General features: G+C 44.7%; 3 protein-coding genes across 3 annotated transcripts in view; 2 read left to right on the top strand and 1 right to left on the bottom strand.

Moving 5' to 3' along the window:
- T265_15667 (hypothetical protein) overlaps nt 1-13,442 on the top strand; it is a gene marked incomplete at both ends in the record, with an annotated part of 20,736 nt that extends 7,294 nt beyond the window's left edge. The window contains one exon of the mRNA XM_009178902.1: nt 13,168-13,442. Within this exon, the coding sequence (XP_009177166.1) occupies nt 13,168-13,440 (273 nt within the window). The remainder of the gene's footprint in view (nt 1-13,167) is intronic.
- Nucleotides 13,443-13,518: 76 nt separating this feature from the next.
- On the top strand, nt 13,519-13,725 carry T265_12015 (hypothetical protein; the record flags this gene model as incomplete). Its single annotated transcript, XM_009178903.1, has 1 exon — nt 13,519-13,725. A coding segment is annotated over one exon (207 nt), but the record flags the coding sequence as incomplete, so codon positions are not given.
- Nucleotides 13,726-17,189: 3,464 nt separating this feature from the next.
- The window catches only part of T265_12016 (hypothetical protein), a gene marked incomplete at both ends in the record, with an annotated part of 32,833 nt that continues 26,273 nt past the window's right edge, over nt 17,190-23,749 (bottom strand). The window contains one exon of the mRNA XM_009178904.1: nt 17,190-17,712. The remainder of the gene's footprint in view (nt 17,713-23,749) is intronic.

Consider the following 23,749-nt stretch of genomic DNA (forward strand, 5'->3'; position numbering starts at 1 on the left):
TCCAAATAGCGCATCGTATGAGAAAGCGTTCCATCTAACGCATTCATACCAATCCTATAAGTTACCGATTTCATGCCAGAGAAGATTTGCGGAAAATAGGCCGACGAACCACAGTTAAGTGATGAGCTCAACCAGTGTACGGCTTTTACTGCTCCCTGTGTTCGGGCTAAATCAGTTGGCTGCACTATTGGGAACGACTCGAAGAAAAATAGTAACTATTGCTCGACATGTGCTGATTATTTGGCTGATCAAGATCATCAGGTGTACTCGCGCTGAACCTGTTTGGAAGTGATGATGGTAATAAGTGGAAATGTGGATAGGGGTTAAGCGGCAACCACTGCTCAGTTTGCAAAACAACCCTGCTCATTTGTGGACCCAGAGGAATTTCGCCGTTGGCTGTCCATGCTGATGAGCATACTTTTGTACGTCTCTCTTGAACAGCGAACAAACACAGGTAAGTAGTTAATTCCTTGCGGGAAATATCTTCAACAAAACGTACAGGTGGCCTAAAGCAGGTGAATAATGGACTAAAGAAACCAATGAAGAGGATGGTTTCTTATCTCTTGGTTCTCACAAAGTCAGTTATCCAGAGAAAATTTTTTACTAGGATTATCTACTTTTCAATGAACGTTTGAAGTACTCTGGAGTACCGAACCAATCTCACTGGGTTATGATAGCATACAGGTCACACAAAAAATCAATTCTTAGGGAGAAACTAGAAAGTGTTTCGCATATCGGGACAGCACTGCGTGTAATCCACCGTGTTGTAATTATCTCCCGTCCTATGTTCACTAAAAATAAATTCATGGAAGCCCTCAAATTCACTTCCTCGTTTGCTGAAATAAATACATGGACAGTTTTTGTTTTTGACTGTAAGGCCGCCGGAGCTTTGGTACAGCACTATAACTTTATCAGGTCCTCGAAAAAGCCCAGTAAATCAGATCATATTAGAGGGCATTCCTATAATGGAGGAGCGAGTAGGCTAACGCTTGCACGTGACAGTCACACTGTTGAGGTGTTGCAGCAAGAGGGATCTTTAGATATATGCCGATTTCACATAACCTTTTGATTTCCTTGAAAACTGGAACTCAGGGAAGCTGCTGGTAGTCTACTAGCTTTCACACTTTTGAGGTGTTCATCCACATCAATTCTATGTGTGTTTATTTCAAAATCACAACAAAGCGGCATCAAGCGGTGGAAATGATCCATCACCAGCGGAGCCGAGCTGTAGAAATTTACCGCTTGAAGGAGGCAAACGAACTGAGTAAGCCTCGTCTTCAATCAACGGATTATTCTCAAATGGTATTACGGTGTTTAACCGTGGGATTTATGGAATCTTCCAAGGTGATCTTATTATGGGAGATTGCCTAAGAGAGCCTGACTTTCTATAGGAGTGCTCATCCAGAATGTCCACCATAAACAGATTACAAAAGACCAAGAGTAACAAAGACAGCGTTTTGCCCCAAACTTTGAGGGGGCCGTCTTATCATAAGTCGTACGATGTTACTGCATGTATCGTGCATCCTTCCAGTTGGGCGTTTACATGCGCAGCAGGATTATCCACTTTTAAGTGGGAACCATAAGTTTGTCAGGTCCTTAATCTCCGAATTTCTCCAATGCTTCGCGCCTCGCCAGATCTCAGGGAGACATGGGGTGGGCAAACTTCGGCATTAGTGATTGGGCTAAAAGCTAGTGAGTAAAATCGAAAAGCTCGTAATGTCTCATCACAGTGACCTATCTCTGGCTATACGTCGTTCATTCCAGAACACAAAGTAGGGAAAATTAGATCCATATTATGCTGTAGTGCACAATCTTACGGCTGTTCTTCCGCTGAATAATAATAATTGAATAAAAAGTAAACTAAACGAATATCGCTTTCCCGAAAAAGAAATTATATATACGCAGTAGGAAAAGTATATGTATTTATTTTTCATAAATAAAGATGAAGATTACATACTAAGTTGAACAACACAGCAGTAACCCTTCTAGAAGGCACATACGTTTCTAGGCTGAAACGCCCCTAGCCTCGGTAGGCGATTGTTTCAAGAGCGCTTTTGTGGTACGCAATGCTTATTACCTAATCTCTGGTTGTTAAAATTAAATTCAAATATGGTTAGCTGGAACACCTCATCAAAAAACTCAACGCAAAAACGACAGCACTCCATTATAAGAATTCATATTGACTAGCTGTGAACGGTTCCCCGCATTTTTCCTCATATGTCATTCACACACATTCTAGCAGACATTGTATGCGTGATTCCGTGTAAACGTGAGGTCGGCTCCCAAAAGCCCATTCAGAGTTATCAGGTGAATGTAGGGAGATCCGATACATGACATTGTTGGCAGGCTGTGGCTGTTACATATGGGCGACACTTGAAATTAGTAGAGAAGGGAGTATTTACATGGAGTTAACAAACAAGATCAACAGTCGAATGTTGAAAATGACAAGATGCGAATTTTGGCGTGAGGCTATGTGGTGCATCTGTCTCTTCGAGTGTTTCAAAGTTTATGCCTGTGTGAAACACGAGGCTGACAAATTTCGAGCTATCGAGTGTAACTGGCCTCATTTTTCCCAATCCAGCGACACTGTGGTATTGTGTCTGAGTCAGGAGGTCATAAGCCATCTAGGTCAGTAACGGGTAGTATGGACTCCCAGGCTAGGTAACGATACGGTGATATGTGTTCATCATGGACTCATTGAGCTACTTCGCACCTTTTGCAAATTTGTACTGACCACCAGCTATTCTTCAGAAGTAAGGGGTCTAGTCGGGCACCGTTGGGCTATCTGTTGAGGCACTTGACTACTGGCTCCTCTGGAACACACGGGGTGATTCAAATTGTACTCTCGTTCAGTATGATTCTTCATCAAATTTTACCTATAGCCTAAATGCGCTCCTCAGCTGGCAGTGTGAAAGCCTTTCGGGGCATAAATTAAAGAAACCCGCGAAAGCTAAATGTGTGTGTAATTCTCTACAAGCGCCTTCCCCAGAGGACATTATTCGTACTTCAGAAGGGATGACCATAACTCCGAGTGATGTGCAGTATTTCGGAATTCGCACACACCAGCTGCAGGATGCTCTAAATATTTCGGCTCGGAGCGTAGTTAGGCTATATGAATGGTTAAAGGCAGCTCAAACGTGGCAGCTGAATGGACAGCGGGAAGTTAGAGAGCAGAGAAGTTCAAGAGATGCTGGACGTTAATGTGCATGGAAATGCACGAAGGCTCCTTCAGTTCATCCACATACCGAGATCTGAGAGGACCTCTGTCAATGAGTTACTCGAAGGTAATATGAGAGATTTAGTGTCCCATAGAAACCAGCGTATATATCTTTGGGCGGAAATTTTTGCAATCGCAGTCTAGTTGGCCATCTACCAATGGCTTCTTTCGACTCATCCATCTCGAAATGTAGATCCTCATCAATTCCCTAATATCCTATCGAGCTGCTGGGTTAGACTAACCCCAGTGATATAGAAGTTCTACGATGAACCTTTACCTACTGACCTGTTTATGCTCCTTTTTGGAGCAAAACGTGTTCCATTGAATTGGGTCCTAATAGTTCAACACCCAAATTCAGCGAGTGGGACGAAAGTCGGAGAGCAGTTGTGGGGCGTACTGACCATGTCTTGACATTATTTTGACTGTTCGGGCAGCATCATGCACACCACCGACCAACAATCGCGGTTTACATTGAAATGAAGCCCTGTGAGTTTAGCCATTCTATGCTAGATAATCGAGGAGCACTGTACATGTGTTTCGTCCCTATCGGGGATCATCATCGATAAACATCTCACGAAACTCCAGGGAGTTTTGAATCCATGACCTCCCGGTTAGTAGTTTGGAACCTCAACCGATCAACCATGAGCAGCTGTTCATCAGCGTGGTTGATTTCCACCTAGACAGCAAATAGCGCCACTCATCCTTCAGTTATGGATACCACAGCACGTTGTCACGTACTGACTAGCTGCTCGACCGAAAACTTTGCAGATAGAAGTTTCAGTCGTGATTTTCATAGTCTTCAACTGCGTAGGTAGACCGACTTTTCCACACTTTGTTGTCATGATTAGGATGCTCCCGAAGCTCGTAAACACAGTAGATCCCTTAATTACCGCACTAGGTGGAGCAACATACCATCTCCAAGGAGTTCATCGCATTCCTTTCTACCCTCCTACCCATTCAGCTTCGTAATCGACGTCAGACCGGAGTGCATAATACAAGGGACTATTAGCCTAGTTAATGAAATCAAGCCTAGAGAATGAGTAATGGACGTGAACTCTGAAGATCACGCTGGTTTGTCAGTCGTGATTTCATAGTCTTCAACTGCGTAGGTAGACCGACTTTTCCACACTTTGTTGTCATGATTAGGATGCTCCCGAAGCTCGTAAACACAGTAGATCCCTTAATTACCGCACTAGGTTGAGCAACATACCATCTCCAAGGAGTTCGTCGCATTCCTTTCTCCCCTCCTACCCATTCAGCTTCGTAATCGACGTCAGACCGGAGTGCATAATACAAGGGACTATTAGCCTAGTTAATGAAATCATGCCTAGAGAATGAGCAATGGACGTGAACTCTGAAGATCACGCTGGTTTGTTTCGTTAGATGGTGACCAACTTCACACTTCTACTATTCTAAATAAGAGAGCAAATGTGTTTTCGTGCTTTAGCATGTAATTCACACTTTCGAAGTGCGAAGTCTAGGTTTAGGATTTCTTGCCCCTTGTACATCCTTGAAATTTTCCGAATTTTTGTTTGTTGATTGATTGATACAATTCGCAGCTGCATTGTACCAGCTGAAATCAGTGCACTCACTATACGGATGCGATCGACATCTGTCAAACTGCGTCATTTGTGGCATCGGAAATCGGTTTTTACTGGAACCAAAGGACGGTATATAGAGCTTAACTGCAAGTACGGTCTTGCTGTATGGTTATGCTTTTCGGTATCTCTAGTCTGAGGACCTTGTAACGAGTCAGAATATTTATAAAAAGGATATCAGGTTACCTTAGTTCGGACAAACTCCCTTTCACATAAATTCTGGCAAAAATCTCGCGGGGGCAGGCGATGACTTGGCATCTTTTAAAGAGCAGGGCCAGGTTCTGAGTATTATGAGATCTTCGAGCCTTGTTTGCTTGAACCTATGTAATTCACCCTACACTGCTGGAAGTCAAACATCAATCAACAAGCAAACGATCAAAGTGATGCGGGTGCTGCTACTTCTTCACGGGGCTCTGTCCAAATTCGTTATGCACTGGGCCTTCTCAGATGAGGGTGAAAAACGCTAGATAAGTGCCACTTCCTAGGTAGTTCCCTGAATACAAATTGTACATCAGTGGGTGGGTTACAAAAACCAACCAGATGACTGCTGTATGGCGAACGTGACTACCACTGAGTTGACATGAAAAAGAGGTTACCAGCTGGTCACTTGTGAGGACATTTACAAAGAGGTAGTTAGAGGTCGGGGATATTTCTTATAAAGTCATTTTATTCAACCCTTTAAGGTTGACCACTGGAATTATCCACTACAGGCTCTCTGGTGGTCTGTTCTTTTCGGTTTGTTTAGTGTACCCAACTTAACTGAAGAATGTTAACTTTTCTGGCGAAGTATGTTTGTTTTTATCATGAAGGCCAATTTGGGAAAAACATCTTAATCCCAATCGATATGGTGGTACGCGCTGACGGTTTCAAATAGAGAATTATCAGTTTTAAACACCGGTCGGTGAATCTCCTCATTTGACGGCTTTAGCGCACCGTCGATTACCACCGTCATCCATCATAAAGGCAAACTCACCTTGTCACTTTTTAACTCACTCCCTCACGTCTCTGCCTAAGTCCGATTAACTTCATCACCAAATCACACGAATCAGTGCGTTTTCGGAACGATGGTCGTATCGTATCAAAACCATACATGGTATTCCTAGAATAAAGGCTTTCATCGGATCGATGTTCATTCTCTATGGAGTGCTTGGATCAGTTGACGAATCACAAATTATTCGGCCGAGTTATTTGTCCATGCATGCTAGGAGGTCTGTTTTCGTCTTCGCCATCCTAGTCGTGCTTGCTCGTATGGTAGATGGAATAAGTGACACTTCTGCTTATATCTATAAACGAGCCAAATCGGCGGTTGTGTGTTATCAAGGATATCTCCACTATCCAACGGGCTATCGGCCGTCCAGTAATAACCCGATCCATCTACGTCTCGAACAGGCTTGTAGTGCGCAAACAAACTACTACGTATCTTGTAGAAGCGCACCTTAAGTTGTTGATGTAATAGGATGTTTTCAAGTATGTGATGTAGTCCGCGTTTTGCGCCCAAATTAGCTCAGCCCAAAGAAAGCTTGCAAGCTGATGCGGTCATTCATAGGGAGGTCACAGAACTGTGCTATCAACAACTGATAACGTGGTAATGTGGCAGTCACGTTGTAAACAAAGTTACTAGTACGTCACTCTACACAAACATTTCCCTATTCAACCTAGGTGAACTCAAAAAAGTGGTCGGGCATGACACTGTCCAACAACTAATCACTTCAAGATTTACAAACCATAGGAGACAGGTGGCAGCAACGAAAAAAGGTGTCTTTGTTGGCCTAAGGGAATCTTACGTCGTTAATAGATATTCAACATATTCTATTGGAGGTTTGTGTTAGGTTGCCTTCATGAGTTTTTATAGTGAAAAAGCCTCTCACTAATTACGAATTGCTTGTCGAAGACGAATTTTTAAGTATTTCTTAGAATGTGTCACACGGTACGAATCTGATGTCCTGATGTGGTGAACTGGACGTATAAAGCACCCCAGTTTAATATGCATTTTACACAAGGTTTAGTCCAGAGGCCTGCGTCTACCTGGCCCATAATAACCATACTGTATTCAGAAATTCTCGCCTCAAAAGGCTAAGCACGCCATCGGTGCATCAACTTGTCGGCGCCCAGGCTACCTTCAGGTTATGTCAACAGGGTACAAAGTCATGGCAACAAAGACCCAGACAACTGAGGTTTTATGCGTCCGCCGAAGTTGAGTAGTGAATGCCCTGTACAGACTAGTCTCAAAGATAGCACCACCAGACTGGTGAATTTCATTCCCAAGCGTTAAATTGTACTGAACCATGTAGTGTTAATGCGACTTCGATCAATTCATACAGACATCTGTACCCACACCACCTTTGTCCCGCTGTTAAGGTCGCGGAATAATCTATATTCAGCAAATGGTTATGCTACAGAAACTTAACCTCCGCATAATGCAAGAACGCATGGTAAAAATGAGCCACTAAGGGAAAGGTTGGCAATTGATGTATCGACGACTGGTGTCTTGTTCTCTGAGCTTGGTGATTTGGTTGCTAGCTGAGGTGATATGAATGGCGCTCAAGAGGTTAGCATTGCTTCGTTGTTTAGCAGGGAGACAGTGAGAAGTCACTGACCGAATCTTTGTTCGGGTTCACATGCAACTCTTTGGCCGAAAGAAGACAACTGGTCGTTCAGATTATCGATCCCGGTGGCAAAACGTTTGTAACCTAATTGCCAAGTCCAGATGGCCGAGTATCAGCCAGTAAAAACTCATTAGTTTCCCTCATTTTTGGTACTGAACACGCATGATTTCGACGTCTTTTTGACAAATATGTGAGAAAATATTTTAAAAACTTATGGAATTTGGGGGTCTGATTTCCGGCATGTGTTAGTTCCAAACAACTGCCACAAGCAGTTCAGTGTGATCGGCAGGTTCTCTATCGTGATGCATGAGATTTGGTGTTCCTCACTAGATAACTCCATTTCGTTCGTACAAGGTGCTGATGCTACCAGAACTGAAGGCAACATTAGATTGGAAAATTATACTGTTGCTCTAATGTTAAATTACCCTCGTATTTTTATCAGGATGTTTCATTACAAGGGTTTAATTCTGAATGGAAATTGACGTCAAATTAAGGTGTCTTAAGGGGACACTGAACCTCAAGCACTAACCATGAATATTTGCAGCTTCAGTTACAGCTTCAGATTGAGTCCACGTTAGATTTCTATTGAGATCGTTCAAGATCCCCATCATCCTAGGAGTTTATGGAGAATTTTTTCGAAACACTTGAAAAAGATGCAGATCCGATGGTGTTTGTTGGCTTTATTGAGCACCCTTCAGTTTACCAGCCACAAGCCACGTACCATGATCCAACTGCTAGGGTTTCGATCATCATTGTTGACAGCAGGTTCTGCCACACAACCATTAGAAAGAGTGCCCTGCTAGAGGGTGAAAAAAGGAGAAGAACGGGGACGTGGTACACGCAGCCTTATGTCTCTATGGAAAACAAATGTCCAGACATCACATCGAATAAAGATGCCGTGATTGGGATTGACCCAACGTCCTTTGAGAACCTCGACTACAATGAGTCCAACGTACAACGACAAACACTTTTGGTACGCAGTCTAAATAGAAAGTGACAGTATGCTCGATGGTGGAGCCAGTTACGTTCCAGCGTTTCCAACCACATGCAGGGAGAGTCACATGAACTCCAATCAGGAAGGCGCGTAGGTCTCAAAGTATTCAGATTGAAAGTATCTGAATGTCATTTCGCGCTGTCGAGTAATGACCTGTTCACCGCAGGCCTTTCAATAAGTTAGGAATTGAAAACAACGCTTAATTTGGCAGGTAACAGTTGGGCATGCGCAATGCATTTCCAAGGCACCTCAACCTGATGCTCCAGCGACTCCGATTCACCATCAGGTGCCCGCTTAATTGCCTGTCACCCGATGCAAACACGCTGCGTCCAGCTACCCCATTATAATTTGAAGACATCGATAATCAGAAGTTTGATTTCTTTTAACTTGCTCGATTCGAAGGGGCCAAGTTTCACAAACATTTAGTTGTTTTATACACATGGCTCTTCAGCTTCACTGAAGTTCATTTCTGACGCCAGAAGCGACCTTATTTCGTAAATGTGTGCACTGCTCATGCGTGTATTTACGTCTTCGGTCGCGGTTGATGGTGCTAAGCGGATATGCAAACCGGCCAATACACTCAAATGCCACTGCCTCTAGGTTCTGAGGGACACAGACCAGTGGCTGTCGGATCACGAGGCAAAGTCGTCCGCATAGTTTAAGTTTACCAGTCAATATTCAGGCGTAATTTCGATAAAAAAAAGTTTTCGAACCCTTGAAATACGCATTCTGTGATTATGTCGACGATCAAATTAAATAGAAAAGATCGAGTCAAAACAAACTTTCCGAACCCTAGTAGTTGTGGTGAAACCCTTAGACAGTGCTCTGTGAATCCTAACATAACCACAAGTGTGAGAGTAGAGAGCACGGAGTATATTTACAAGATTCTGGAGCATTCCTCTCTGATGAGTTTGTGTAGAACTGACCTATCTGCGGTGTCAAAGGTCCTGTTAAAATCGAGGGGAAATGCAGCTGTTGGTCGGCGGTGTGCCTGATGCCATCGTTGGTAAAAGTTCATCTGGCCAACAGCCCGATGGTGCCCTGATGAAGAAAGGCATGAGGAAGGGTCGAAACTCTGAGACCACAGCTCGATTCAAACGGTTGGGGTGAAAGACAATTACAGCTGATGGCCAACTCATCTGTAGTTGAAAATATTCTGCATTTCGACTTAGGTGTCAGCTTTTCAATATTATCTTCAACACTCTTTATCATAGGTCTGGTTTTTGCGAATTAGCTGAAACAGCTTGCGTCGTTCGCTACGCTTGTCCGTTCCACTTCTGGAGCCTTCTGGTTCTACCACACACCTCTGAATGTCAGCTTTTCAATATTATCTTCAACACGCTTTATCATAGGTCTGTTTTTTGCGAATTAGCTGAAACAGCTTCCGTCGTTCGCTACGCTTGCCCGTTCCACTTCTAGAGCCTTCTGGTTCTACCACACACCTCTGACTATTCACACGCTTCGTTAGAGCTGACGTCTAACAAACCACATAACCGAAATATTCAGCAATGTGTCAAGGAGTCACAGCCACCGTTCTGAGATTCAGTGCTTAGTATTTGCGTCCTTAGAAAAAACACATACCGAACTTCCAGCCTCACGAATAGCGGTTGTTATTTTCTCCCAGTTACGATTAATATCTTGTAAAGAGGGCGCTTTTAACGAATTACATACATGGATTAAGCATATATGCTCAGCACTTGGTTTAGATTGATTTTCGGTTGCTAATTTGGCGGTTTACCTCCTAGACACACCCGGAAAATTCAATGAAAACCTACATCGTCCAATGGCATGGATGTAATACTCAAGTATTACAACAACATAGGTTACCAACCGTCATCAGTAGTGGCACCATATTTGTTCGGCAGTAAAGCAACCCCGGGTAATACAACGGTGTCAACCGCGCTTGAATCTGGCAATGCTGAGGAAAAGCTGGCGGTCAGCTTAAAGTTGTACAAGAAGCTCACAAGTATCATTACCCCTTTGGTCTTGCATCGGATGGACTGAAGCATCCTACTTCGCACTGACATCTCCAACGATTAGAGGCATTTTCAGTTGCAATTTCACCCTGTTAACGAAGCTAATCTACGCTGAAAATCCGAGAAGCACCGTACAGGTGTGTCACCCTGAGTAAAAACCATCAGCAGTGTGCATCTCATGACCTCCTGGTTATTAGTTTGAGCAACAAAATGTTCGGTCGTAAGCAGCTGATCAGTGGTGCGACCAGCTCGTACTTAGGATATGACACTACCCATTATTCAGTGACAGAGGTCCACCACAAGTGTAGTTTGTTGGCCAGATTGCCTACAAACCGCAAAACAAGCTGCAAACAAAGCAAACTGCAAATGAAGATGGTCTACAGGATTGACGTGCTTAGAGGTGAGAGCTAATGAAAGATGACAGTATAGCAGGAGAGGGTTAAGGGGGAATTTGGAAGAAAGATGGGCAGCAACGAAAGTTGCGAGTCTTCGCTTATCCACCCCGTCGCATGCAGCGAATAAGGCAAATTGATTCATTTCACCATGCGACGGCTGAGGTGACATGGAGGTATATTTGTTTGCGCAATTTACGGTTGTATATAGGCGCAGATATTGTTAGGTGTTCAAAACTAGGCACGCAGATCATTAAAATCATCTATCAGTCTCTGGACTTAGAAGCCTGGTCGAACAGTAGTGGTGCTCCGCACAAAACGGTTACAACTGTCTAAATTATAGGAAGCTGCTACACTTGTTTCGAACCTCAAACCAGAGACCCATGAGATTGTGCTCCTCATACCTCTAGTCACTGAGTCCGGTAGGAAACTCTGCAGATGCTGCACAGACATTATTCTGTATCGTTCAGTGGGTCGCTAAGACAAGGGAACCGTTTCATCGCGATGGGATTCAGTCTCTTTGCAACGGCTGCTCAGGAGTGGGTACTGCAGACGGTGGTTCAATCAGCAAGTTGTTTTTAAATCATTTAAGTTGTCTGAAGAGACTGAAAACTGAGAAGTTATGCACTGAATGGCACTAGAATTGATGTAGAAACTGCTGACTTCGACGTTGAGACACCGCTACCAGTGTTATTCATTGTTGAGTTGAGTCACGGGGTCCCCAACCAGGAAGGTGGCAGTTGTCACCGCCCAAATTCGCTGACTGATGCTTTCATACTTGGTTTGCACATTACGTCCGTGACCCCGTCGTCCTCAACCAGCGCACAGCTTGACAAAAAAAGTCCTCTGATATGTGGAATACGTGTCCTAACTAGCGTAACTTATGGGACGTGAGTAGTTCGTCTACTGCAGGAGAGCTTCCAGAGCCACCTAGGGCACATCAGCGTTACTAGTCAGATGTTCTCACCACACCAGACCAGTACTTTGAGGACACCGGTGGTTAAACACAGAGTTCTTCTACGTCCTTTGCACGTACCCGACATGTTCCCGCATGTTCCCGACAAATAATGTAATATGAACACTATCGTAGTGTACTATGACGTCACGCCGGTCTCACAGGTGCTGGGAGTTGGCAAAAGCTGCCCTGATCTTCCCCATTCGAGAAGTGATCTAATCTTCAGCCAGCCTATCGGAGCCCATATAACTGCTCGCGTAAACAAATATACCTACCATGTCGACTGGCTGGTATGCAAGCATGAGCTTGGATTTGATCTCACTCAGTCTCGTAGCAGCGCTTTACACTTCACATGTGTCAAATGCATACAAAAGCGTGCGGCAGAATTATATTAAAATGGATTGCACTTTTAAAGGGTCTGGAAGAAGCATTCTGTGTGCTTAGTCTGTGAGTGAACATCCTTGGAGTACTTCGATTCTCAAGGTTTCATAAGCAGACTTTGAAGCCGCGCATCAATAAAAGGGTTGAAGTAAAACGGCGAGAAGCTTCTTGTCTTACACCCCTGGATTTGAGGAGCTTGGATGAAAGCTTGCTATATACTCACACTCGCTGACTGGACTTGGAATACACTTTTTCATGTGAATTAAAATTTAGAAGGGTCGCTTATGTTTAACAGGCACCGCTATGGTTTATGACCCTCGACAGCGTTAAGAGCAGACCCCAAATCAAGATAAAATAACATCACTGAACGTCTGAAAGAGTGGCACAGTTCGACTACCCATCATAAATAAATATATGGTCAATATCAGCATAAGTAACAACAAACATATTTTACTGCGTCGACTTACACTGAACTTAACTGAATCGGACAGCCACGCAGCGCAACGGTTGTTTGCTGGAATCCAGGCCAGTAAAGCGCTCCCAGTTCTGGTGATGATCGCAACTTCCATGCCATATACACTGAGACTTGCTACATCAAGATCACTAGGTAACCGAAGACTGAAATGTTAATTTTTGAGCCTTGAAAGTATATGACCAAAGTGGAGAGTTCAAATGCATGTTTCGGAGGTACAACACACAACGACGGAAAAAGAAAGCAAAGTTTGAGCAAGAGATACTTGTTGCCACAATTGACAAAGAGTACAGGGATTAGAAGCCTACCGGGCGGTAGTTTAGAGATGGAACAATGGTTAGAAGATTGGATGGATTAACCGCAGTGGACCATTTTAGGGGAGAGGAGGGGGTGGGAAGTGAAGGGCTGCTTCATTCGGTGCCTCTTCGGGTACTCTACCGATGCCAAAATGCTCAAGCTGGGGTTTGTGTTTTTAAAAGGTTTCATGTGACACATGGGAAAATTCTAGCCAGGTTTCTTAAAAATGATCGCTTCTATACATCTGGTAGTTTTTTTTTAATTCTTAGTGTCTTTAAGGTGAAAATATTGAGATACGAGCCCACTACGTACAATTATTACCAGAGTTGCACTGTACGCATACGGAAGTTGCGCGTAAAAAAAAGTTGGTCACGCTTCTTTTATCGCGGCCTGTTTATGGGCTACATTGGTTCACCGCTCATGGAGCAGAATGATCGCGTCAAGTCTTTACCCCATGCACCCCACAGTACCGGTTTACGGACGGCAGGCCTCAATCAAGACATGCTGAATCACTCGAATTCGACCAGACCAAGCCCAATAGTTCGGTTGTCATGACAGTAGGCAGTGTGACACGATTTCCGTCCGAGTCACCACTCGACGCACAAGCACAACCCGAGCCAAAAGATAGTCATGCAGCCGGCCAGACAAGGTCGCCAGACAAAGGCTGATAACCATCAGTGCGACAAAAATTTGGTCATGTGCACGTGTGCGTGGGATGGTGGTCGAAGCGAACTCAGTGGAAATGCTGAGACAGATCTGTCAATGCATTCATTTTCTGCGCTGCACAAACACACGGAAGCAGTGCAACGACCAGCGACAGAGCGGGAGAAGCAATGACAGGAAAAAACAAAGGTCAGTTTCATACTGTCGACCCCTCAGTTACCAAAACATGTAGAGCAAAAAAGGAAGGCTGGTAGAACGGTGGAGTACTGCAGATGTAAACTTCACGGCGGAATTACTCAATCACCTATGTTCTGGAATAACATGTAGTTCTCGCCATACAGCGGAAACCACCAGTGTCTGTCAGTAAAGGATATTCAAGGCGAACCAAAATATCCCAAAGTGAGAGATATTTCTTCTGCAGGGGCTTCGTGGACTAACAGGTGATTTCACTCGGTAATAGTCAAGATACAGAAGCATTGCTGCTTTTTGTAGTTCTGAGGTTTTTGGAAATTTTTAGGAACGAGTCCGACCCCGTGAATTGTTGCTTTCGGTCATCATGCATTGTGTACTGCAGACCTCATTGCCTCACCAACTGCTAGAGACTAGTCAAGTTCCGTTCAGCTCTGTGTGTACGTGTTGTCGGAATGGCTGTAAGGTAGACTGACTACTTCTGGCTCTTGATAGCAGTCAGTTAAGTCATACTACAAGGTCGTAGGTAACATCTTCATAATATAGTGATCCAAGGCTATCATGTCTGACGTTTCCGTTGAATGTGAGCTCATCTTCCGTCGTAAATGTGGCTCTAACGGTAGCGAGTTCTACCGAAGCAGAGACATCGCCAAGCTAACCCTATCAACATACTATTCCAAGTTGCCTCAATCCAAATGATGTAGCAACTATCTGAGTTGAACGTATTTCCGGCCACAAAATTCAATCTTAGAGACGAAGGCTCTTTTAGCAGGCTTACATACAAGCTCCTTCTTGTGAGAACATGCTCAAATGGCGTATTTTTCTTGAGCCGTTGCAGGATGACGCGAAACGGCCATCATGTGACTACTGGCCGGAGACAGAGTGCAACAGCTTGTGCTCACATTCATTCACAGGTATCTTCACGGTTAAATGTCAATAAACCTGAGCTAATCGAGGAGAACGTGACAACGCATTATCCCTTATAGATCGGTTCTCTGGATTCACAAAGCTGTTCTCCACCCTTTTTCTCGATGGGTCTTTTTGTGGGCTCTTTGAAAATAAGCCGTTGGGAATCAGCATCCATAGTTGAGATCCTCCTTAATAAGGAGTTCTACTGTCGTATATATTCAAACTCTGTTCATACATTTACCGTGTATCCAATCAGTAACACTCAATGGAAAGTCATCGTCCGAATAACATTAGGATACAACACAATAACTCTCTAACAAATTTTCACGAGATCGCTTCCTGCCTGATAATCGATCACAACTGTTGCACTCCAAACACAGCTTTGTAGTATAATTCATCATCGTTGACAAGGACACGCTCACTTAACTGAATGAAGTTCTGGCAATCAACAAAGACTGGAACTACGCAAACGTCAACGTACTATAAGAACGGAAGGAAAACAGGTGTCAATAAAAGTGACCCATGGCCATAGAAACGCCTGGTCATACCATCCTATTCACATCGCTGTTCACTTTCCAGATTTTGAAGATTATGCCAGCATAACCTCACATTAACAACTGCGTGTGAAAACTGTGCCTAAGGTATCTAACCAGGAACTGAATCAAGCCGGGCGACACAAACATACAAAGTTGCACGTATGTAAAAATTCTCACAATACTGTTGTTACCAATCCTTTCATCAAGAGGTCAGAACTACAGACCTTACTGGAGACGCAGTAAGAAAAATGGAGTTTGACTAAAATAGACTAGCTGGTCTTCCGTTATTAGTCAGAAGTCTTCACAATATTTATTTGTCCGATTCTGGAAAGATCGACCAAGTGGCCGCATTCGAGAGGTAACCAACCAAAAGCTGGTATAGGAAAACCGGGACACAAATGAAAGATGAATGCGAAGCCGGCTAGCGGAACGTCAAATTCAAAGGTCACGGATAAGTAAGCCAACCAAAAGCTGGTATAGGAAAACCGGGACACAAATGAAAGATGAATGCGAAGCCGGCTAGCGGAACGTCAAATTCAAAGGTCACGGATAAGCCCCTACTGAGCTGATAACCAGATCGACGACAGTTCCATCGTCATGCCACACAAGTTGAATCTCCGACTCCATATGCCTTAGTCTGGCTTTAGGCTGTAAATGAAATGGGTAGCGGTGCGAGCAGAGGAGCACAGTAACCTTGTGCTTATGGCCAGGCATACTAGAAACCTTGGCTAAACTTAGAGACGAAAGTAGGTTCCTGTTTCTGTGCCTGTTGGAACGTGTCAGGCCAGACGACACAATGATGTGCACATGCACTTTTACACGAAGGCCACCTAAGGTTCAAGGTATTGATCGGCAGTGTCACATACCAGAACGTGACGGGCGCGTTGAACAGGGAAAGACAGAAACAAAGGACCCAGTTTCACTCAATTTTTCAAGCTGGAGCTTGACGCCCACGCAGTCTTGCCGGGTGGATTTTATGGACCACCACAGCTTTCCAAGCACGTGTCTGATCGGCGCACGGTCTTCGCACACATCCCACGTCGTGTGAATACAAGTGCGCAATAATTATTCTGGAAAACTGTCTCACTTAGAAAAAGTTGCTGACAGCGGACAGAACACGCGCATGGCTTAGTAATGACGTATAGAATCAAGAGCAAGGGTCCTTCTCAGAAAGATCAGTTTAAACGGTATGACTAACGTGCTCTAGACTAATGTGAATCGATTTCAACTGTGAATGAAATGTCAATGTCCAAAGGTTAGTTGATTTCACGAGAACATCGAAAATATTCGCCTTTTGCGCCCAGCCTCACTGAATTATTGAACCGTATGTACCTGAAAACAGATAGACACCTGATGGTACAAGTAAAATGACTAAGCAGCCACGTGCAAGTACACCCGGGCTCCTGATCGCAACAAAGTTCGTGCGCTCTAAAACATAGGGTGATGTAGTTTCCAAGACCAATTGGTGAGCAACTCGCCATTCGACATCAAGGGAGCAACGCGATCGTTCGCCTGCCTACAGTGCTATTGATTTACCAGTGGTTTCCCACATTTTGAATGTACGTATCTCAGACTCCCATTTACCACATTACACTTTGTCAGGTAGTCTAGAATCCTGGTGGCGAAACCACAATGCACAGTACCGTAGTCCAGAGCAGTTTCACTCTTGTAGGCATGACCACGAGGGCAAAATCACAGTTTTAGAGCCTCAAAGACAAATAAGGGTGCAAAGTATGGCTCCTAAACCCTACCTAGATTATTTAGCTTCATTTACGGACTGTTTCAATCACAAAAGACTAATCTTCCAAGGTGTGAGATGAGGAAAACGAGCCAGACTAATCCAACGACTTACGACAGATGTGGAAGGTCCCACGAACCACGCACTCAGTCGGACTACGGTCATTGAAAGCCCCATTAACTACGAAATTTCATAGAACGTCACACCTGTCGCGAATACTAGTCGCACAGATGCCAACTGAGAAAAAAAGATTGGCTTAGATAATTCGCAGAGCTGTTGTCACCTTAGGATTAGCATGTGATAAAGCTACGAGGTAACCACGCTTAGCACAAAAACGGAGAAATGGAGAATTAAAAAAAAACATGATTGTCGCAGAGCCGCACCAAAATGGAAGGAAGAGGTAACATGGGTAAGGAGGGAATAGGGGCAGTAAAAATTGACGCACGCGTATAGGTGAACACAACAACACATCGCAAAGGCAGCAGAGGGGAACAGAAGAAAGTCAGGACATGATAAAACGTGTTCACAAACAGTTGTGTCCAAAACATGATTTGCTTCAAATTGTAGAGTAAAGGATGACTCAACAGGAAGAGGTAATCAAATGTGTGTGGGATGGGGGTTGGAGGGTGATAGACGGGAGATGCATAAAAGCGTAGCCATCGTGACACTTGACAGCAGATGTCCGGTGGAGCAAAGGAGTGGGATTCCTGGGATCATGCCGGACACAGACAGAAAGACGATATTCAGTTGCGTGCTAGATTCGCAAGTAGGCCTCAAAGCTGCCATGAGCTGAAGTGTGGAGGAAATAAACGGTACATTCGAACAACACAGAATCTACAGTGAATTTGATATAACAGGAGCTCCGAAACATATACTCAAGGCTGGAGTGCACAGTCGGACGATAAATCACAAGTAGAGCGGCAAAGACCACATGAGAAGCAGATACACTCCTGCACCAGTTCCAGATTCAAAACGGACCGAAAACAGCAACAATTGTACAACAACACCAATCGCCAGCCAGAGTTCCGGCGTACAGGCGTGCATTATTGCTAACAGGTATGCAACCAAATGCGCAACTCATCGAACAAACCAACGGCGAACTATACTCCTCTCCCGGGTAGCAGCCACAGCAAAAGCTTACCCAACTCTTCGGCCAAACGGCCACTGAGGTTCCACTGTCTAAATCAGACTTCCCTTCCTGAGGTCATTACCCAAACCAACCATCCACTACATAGCTGATACGCAACCCGAAAGAGGCCCGAAATACCAATAAGTTGAGTTCAAGCGCAGACGGAAGCAACAGAGGTGTGTGAGTGTGACCTTTTGGCGCACTTCAAACCTCTGAACCACATTAATTAAGTTTTTCACACGGGAATACAAAGCTTGAGTTTCACTTTCGGCAGAACCAACAGCTCAGGTCGTACTGTAATTGAAACCCTCTAATTCGATATGTGAGGCATACGCATTTTGCTGTGACTCAACAAGGTAGAACAGACGAGCAAGACACATGTGCTTTTGCCGTCAAATACCCGATTGACCTAACAAACCGAATGCGACCGCATGGTGTTCAGGCCTAAGCTCGGTACGACATATAGGACGTGGTAGCCTGACTAGTGGGAACGTCAAAGATGGCCAACAAACCTCTGGATATTATTATCCCTCTAACAAACTGTGATAATCAGCAGTTTTGCCATAGAGAATCTTCAATGAGAAAAAACTCAGCGGCTGCTGTGGATACTACCCCCACTAAACGGCACCCGCGGCTGATCGAAAAGCTAGCGCATCATTAACCGGTGAACATTCCCTAGCCACCAAGAAATCAAAGTTAAGGGAAGTCACCTCAATGAGCGAGTGTTGGTGTTGCAAAATCAATACTCCAACAGAGTGCACAACACTACGATTAAAGTAAACACTAGTCTTGCACAGATTCTAGGACGAAGACAGCGATGAAGATAGACAAATTGGCACTACAAACGACATCAGCCGGCGAGTGTTTCAAATTAGCAGTCGTTTTCAGTCTTGGAACTTAAAAACTCATAATAAATCACCCGATATTCCACTAACATTGAACCGTCTTCCATCACAGTGATTTAAAGGTCGTGGTACTCAACTACAACACCAGTTAGTTGAAATCCCTGTTTTGAAGAAGGAAATCGGCCACAGTGCAAGCGACAGTTAGAAACGTATGCCCTTCAAGCATGTATGGCTGAATAAAAATCGTGCCAGGTGGATCGTCACATAGACGCAAACCCTAGCAATGATCTCTAGTAATACGTGGAAAGATCGTGCAGCTATCCAAGTTTCACTCCCAGTAACGAAACGGAAATGGCGGAACTGTCATCCACCATAGAAGCTGGTTACACTCAGATTTGAACAACCGTACCATCGAACCATACGGATATGATTCGCTTCCTGTTGGTGTTACGTTAGCCTTCGTAACATAGGTACTGCTATGACGTATATGAAAAGAGACTGACGTCCAATGGTTGTTGATCAGGTGGCTGTTGATCTGTTCGGCGAGCTTGGCAACTGGCTTGCAAACGTTTCCGTCACCATAGAACAAACATCATCAGTCCGCAGTTGGTTGGGTCTGATGTTTAGCCTGGGACTGATGTCCTTACACAAATCTTAGATAATTCTGGGGCGTCCGCTCACAGACACTGAGTATGCGGACGATATTGCTCCGCTTGGTTCGGATCCATTAAAGGTTCAAGTCATTTTAAATAACCTAGATAATTCTGCCGTACGCTCTGGCACACGCTTGATAGCTGCAAATTGTGGAGTGTTGCTACAAGACTGTGAGGTCAAGCCCAACCTCAAGCTTGAAGATAGGCCAATCAAGGTGGTAGATGAATTTGTTTCCCTGGGCTGTTGTATAAATTCCGCTGGACTGGCTAGAGACGAGATTACTTCTCGAATCGGGAATGTCAAGACAGTTTTCAGCTACATCGCCGGTGAAGTCAGTTTGTCCGTCAGGGGCAGACTATACACTGCAACGGTGCGACCATAGTGCTTTATGGATTAGGAACGTGGCCCCTATGTGCGGACAAGCGGAGGATGTACGAAAAATATCAATGTTCGACGACCGGTGCCTCCGAAGCATTGGCCGAGTTTGGTGAGAACATCGGAATAGAGATCCCGAGGTAAGCCCTTAGCTTCAGAAATGAAGAACATTCCAGAAAGGATCAGCAACAACAGTTCGCGGGTTACACTAGTCCGGACAGAGGACTGTTTGTCTAGCAGAGCGCTTTTTGCCCAACCTATGCTGACTGGAAGCGCATGGTTTGTTCCTTGGGGGGAACTTATCGGAAATTTACACTGGACGGCTGCACAATCAGAATCGACGTGGGTAGTTCAGAAACACTGACAGTCAAGAATAGACTCGCTACCGGGTGCCAATGACCACTAGTCTAGTTCCACGGTTGTCCATCAGTAGGAAGACAATAAGTAGCGCAACTGCGTCCAAATCCAGCACTGATGAGGAGCAGCCGATCAGTCCAGAGTTGCGACAGACCACTCCCGTTGTCATCACGTCTCGGGTACAAACTAAATCAGGCCATCTGGTAGGGTCTCTGATGAACTAAGGCAGTCTACTTGTGAGTTGGGATCCTTCAGTGAATCAGAATTAGTTGGTTGGTGAATTATTCGGTCAGCGCGAATCCTTATGGATTTGACAAGCGAACAGAGAAGCAGTTATTTAGGAGGATCGAATAAGGGGAGTTGACACGAATACTGGCGTAATTCGCTTCAACAGATTCAGGATCACCTGAAGTTCGTACATAATTAAAGTGCCGCTACTTGGAGATTGCATCCGAGCTGCGGAAATGTACCTGTCGACAGTGCTGGTCAGCTTGCCTAAGGGTGCGAACATTAAAGTAGGGGAAACGGTGTCTGATGATTGGAAGCCAAAGGGCAGGTGTGTGCGGTGGCGTACAATCGGTCATCTCCCTTGATGGCTGACTGCCCTGCGTACAGTTGGGCCCCACGGTCATGAATGTCATGGTTGTACGACGGCTGGGATACTGCCAGGGCATCCATACCTAGACACGAGGACGATTAGGGTCCTTAACCAAAGCCAATGGCTCAAAAGCCTAACCGCAAGGCAGCGGTGTTTTGCGGAAAATGCAAATGCATTACCATTTATACGGCACAAGTCGCCACATGTTCCAACCTCCAACTTGGAAGGCCAGGAGACTGTTTGTCAGACCTCTAAACATTGACCAACCTGGTATGAGAGACTCTGTGAGTGTCACGGGGACATTCCCCAGTATAGCTCAATGGATCGCTGAGGTGCGGTGCCCGTCACACCACGGTAAGGTCCGGTCTCTTCGTGACGGAAAGATAATTAAATCGGACGGGTGGCAGTAAGCAAGAAAAGAAAAGATGAGAGGCATCAGCAGTTGCGTGTTTATCTGCTTTGTCGTATGCAGCGAATGCGACCCGGCTGATTTCTTTATGCGACGGCTGATGTGGCATGAAGATATATTTGCAAATCATGGTTGTGTGTACGCTGAGATATTTTCAGGACGCCCAAACCTACATAGGGGCACGATGAAAATTTTCAGCTGAAGCGTCTGGCCTCAGAATCCTGACCTCGAGGTATCCGTGCATGGCGCAAGACCAGCAGACGAGTTCGACTGACGAGGAAGCCTCAGGGACTGCCACACAAACAACCCGCATCACAACTCACTGGGTTACACAGGCACACAAATTGTCACACCACAGCAAGTTTCAGTCTCTTCGTAGAATATGAGCGAAAAAAAAACTAAAATCCATACTAGTTGGATTTGAGAACAGAAATAATCAGAGTAACACAAGTTTAGGGACTGCATCACTTCAGTTCCACATGGATTTTACAGCTTAGGCAATCCACGGAAACTCAAAAACACAGATACTGACATCCGAGGAGAAGCCTGAATAGCTTCTTTTCCCCTTACAAGGACAAGAAAACTCTATGACGATATCGGTCCGGCAGGCCATTAGCAGGGCGACACGGTGAGGAAGAACACAAACGGGCATAGACGTGCATGTGTGTCGACTGTCATTAGGACCATTGAACAATGCAAATGACCACTCCGTTTGGAGGCGGAAGGAAATACGAGAATGGTATAGGTAGTATTAGCTTGACTGTCCGTCAACGAGGTTTGGCACGCGGCCAATGGACAAGTAGAAAAAGTCAATGAGCATGCTGACATCGATCGATTTCCTCCCCATCGCATAATCGGGGCTTGTATTTTGGGTGAAACAGAGCGCATTCGTCGTCTGAGATAGTTACATCTATCTTCATAGTTGATTTTATATCACTGACATATGGAGATGCACAAACAGCCTTTTGGTTCGTGCTTTTGAAGGGTAGTACACGGTTTAACTCATGTACGATGTCTTAGCAGCAAAAAAACCGAATGAACATAACAATTCAAAGCCTGCACTAAGTGTAGGCACACAGGAACCTTGCGGCAACAACAAAATACAGCACCCCTTTCTAGAAGCAAAAAAAGGTAATCACATAAAACAGCCGAGAGTTCATTCTTCGAAAACGATTGTGTACTCCTCCCTGATTGAATCGAGCAATACTGTGAAAACTCTTAGAAAAGTAGTGTCCTTTCGTACTTCCAAAATGCCGCAATGCTTACGAAACACAAAACAAAAGCAAAAAACAAGATCGTATTCGTCGGAAGGCACCTTGCTCAGTCTCAGCCTATGTGGAATTGTTTGTGCGTCAAACATAAGTCCCTCCTGTAAGCGCAGCACCAAAAAACGAAACGCTCAGCCATGGTGCCTATCTGTTATGCAACTCGTAAGGTTGAGATAGTGCTAGGTTGCTGAAACACGGACAAAAACAACCGAAAAGCTAGAGGTAGATTCAAACCAAGAACCTTACCGGTAGAAAACCACCTTTAAGTCTGAAGTTATTTTCTGGCCCAGCATAAAATTGGCCTCGAGGAAACTTCAGGCCCCACCGAGCTGTCACCCATCAGCCACTTTATTTCCCCTGCTGGTTATTTTGCTTGAATGAACTTCCGTCCGGTTGACTGAAACTAAGCATCTAGTGATGCAAGTGCGACGATTTGAGCAGAATAAAAAACTAACTTAGTTCCGCTGGGCTTGATTACCATTACAAACGTGGCTGATATGAGATTACCGTACAAATAACGTACGGCTGAGATTACGTAGTCTTATGGTAGTTTGAAGAAAAACAGAAGACTAAATGGAGTTGTGAACTGTATACTGATGAGCTGTGGGACTTTTACAAGTCTGCTCAAGTTAAATTATTATCACCTTGGTAATGTGTCAAATGTTGGTAGCTCGAGTGATTCGCAAGTCAGTTACTCGACTTACTAGAAAACTAACACTACCGCCTTGTCCCACCAGAATCAGGAGAACCGCGAGCCCACCTGCCGCTCCCAAACTCGAGTCGAACAAGTCGGCCTGTAATCATGTAAGTTAAACATTCCACTTGCTACGTTTCGTCACATATACTTGTGTAGGCATCCCGGCCAAGGTTTTAAAAACTTTTTCGCAGAGACCATACTTCTGTGGGGACCGCCTTTTGCCAGTTTCTGCAGATGCCGATAGTAACCGGCAAGTCTGGTAGAAACAGATGGGGAATCTCGGTCATCATGTTACCAGATACATCAGGATACCTTTCGTAACATATACAAACACTGGGTTACAATGGTGACGTCTATCCATCCTAGAAGTTAGCCACATTCGACCAGAATTGTCCATAAAGCCATGTCAGTAAGTCCCGTCTAATGCTTGCTACTCAAGGTATGATAATGTATAAGTTAAGAAGTCCGGAGAACCGCCGCAGCTACTTACACGA

This window comes from Opisthorchis viverrini (assembly GCF_000715545.1).
Source record: "Opisthorchis viverrini unplaced genomic scaffold opera_v5_707, whole genome shotgun sequence".
NCBI lineage: Eukaryota > Metazoa > Platyhelminthes > Trematoda > Opisthorchiida > Opisthorchiidae > Opisthorchis > Opisthorchis viverrini.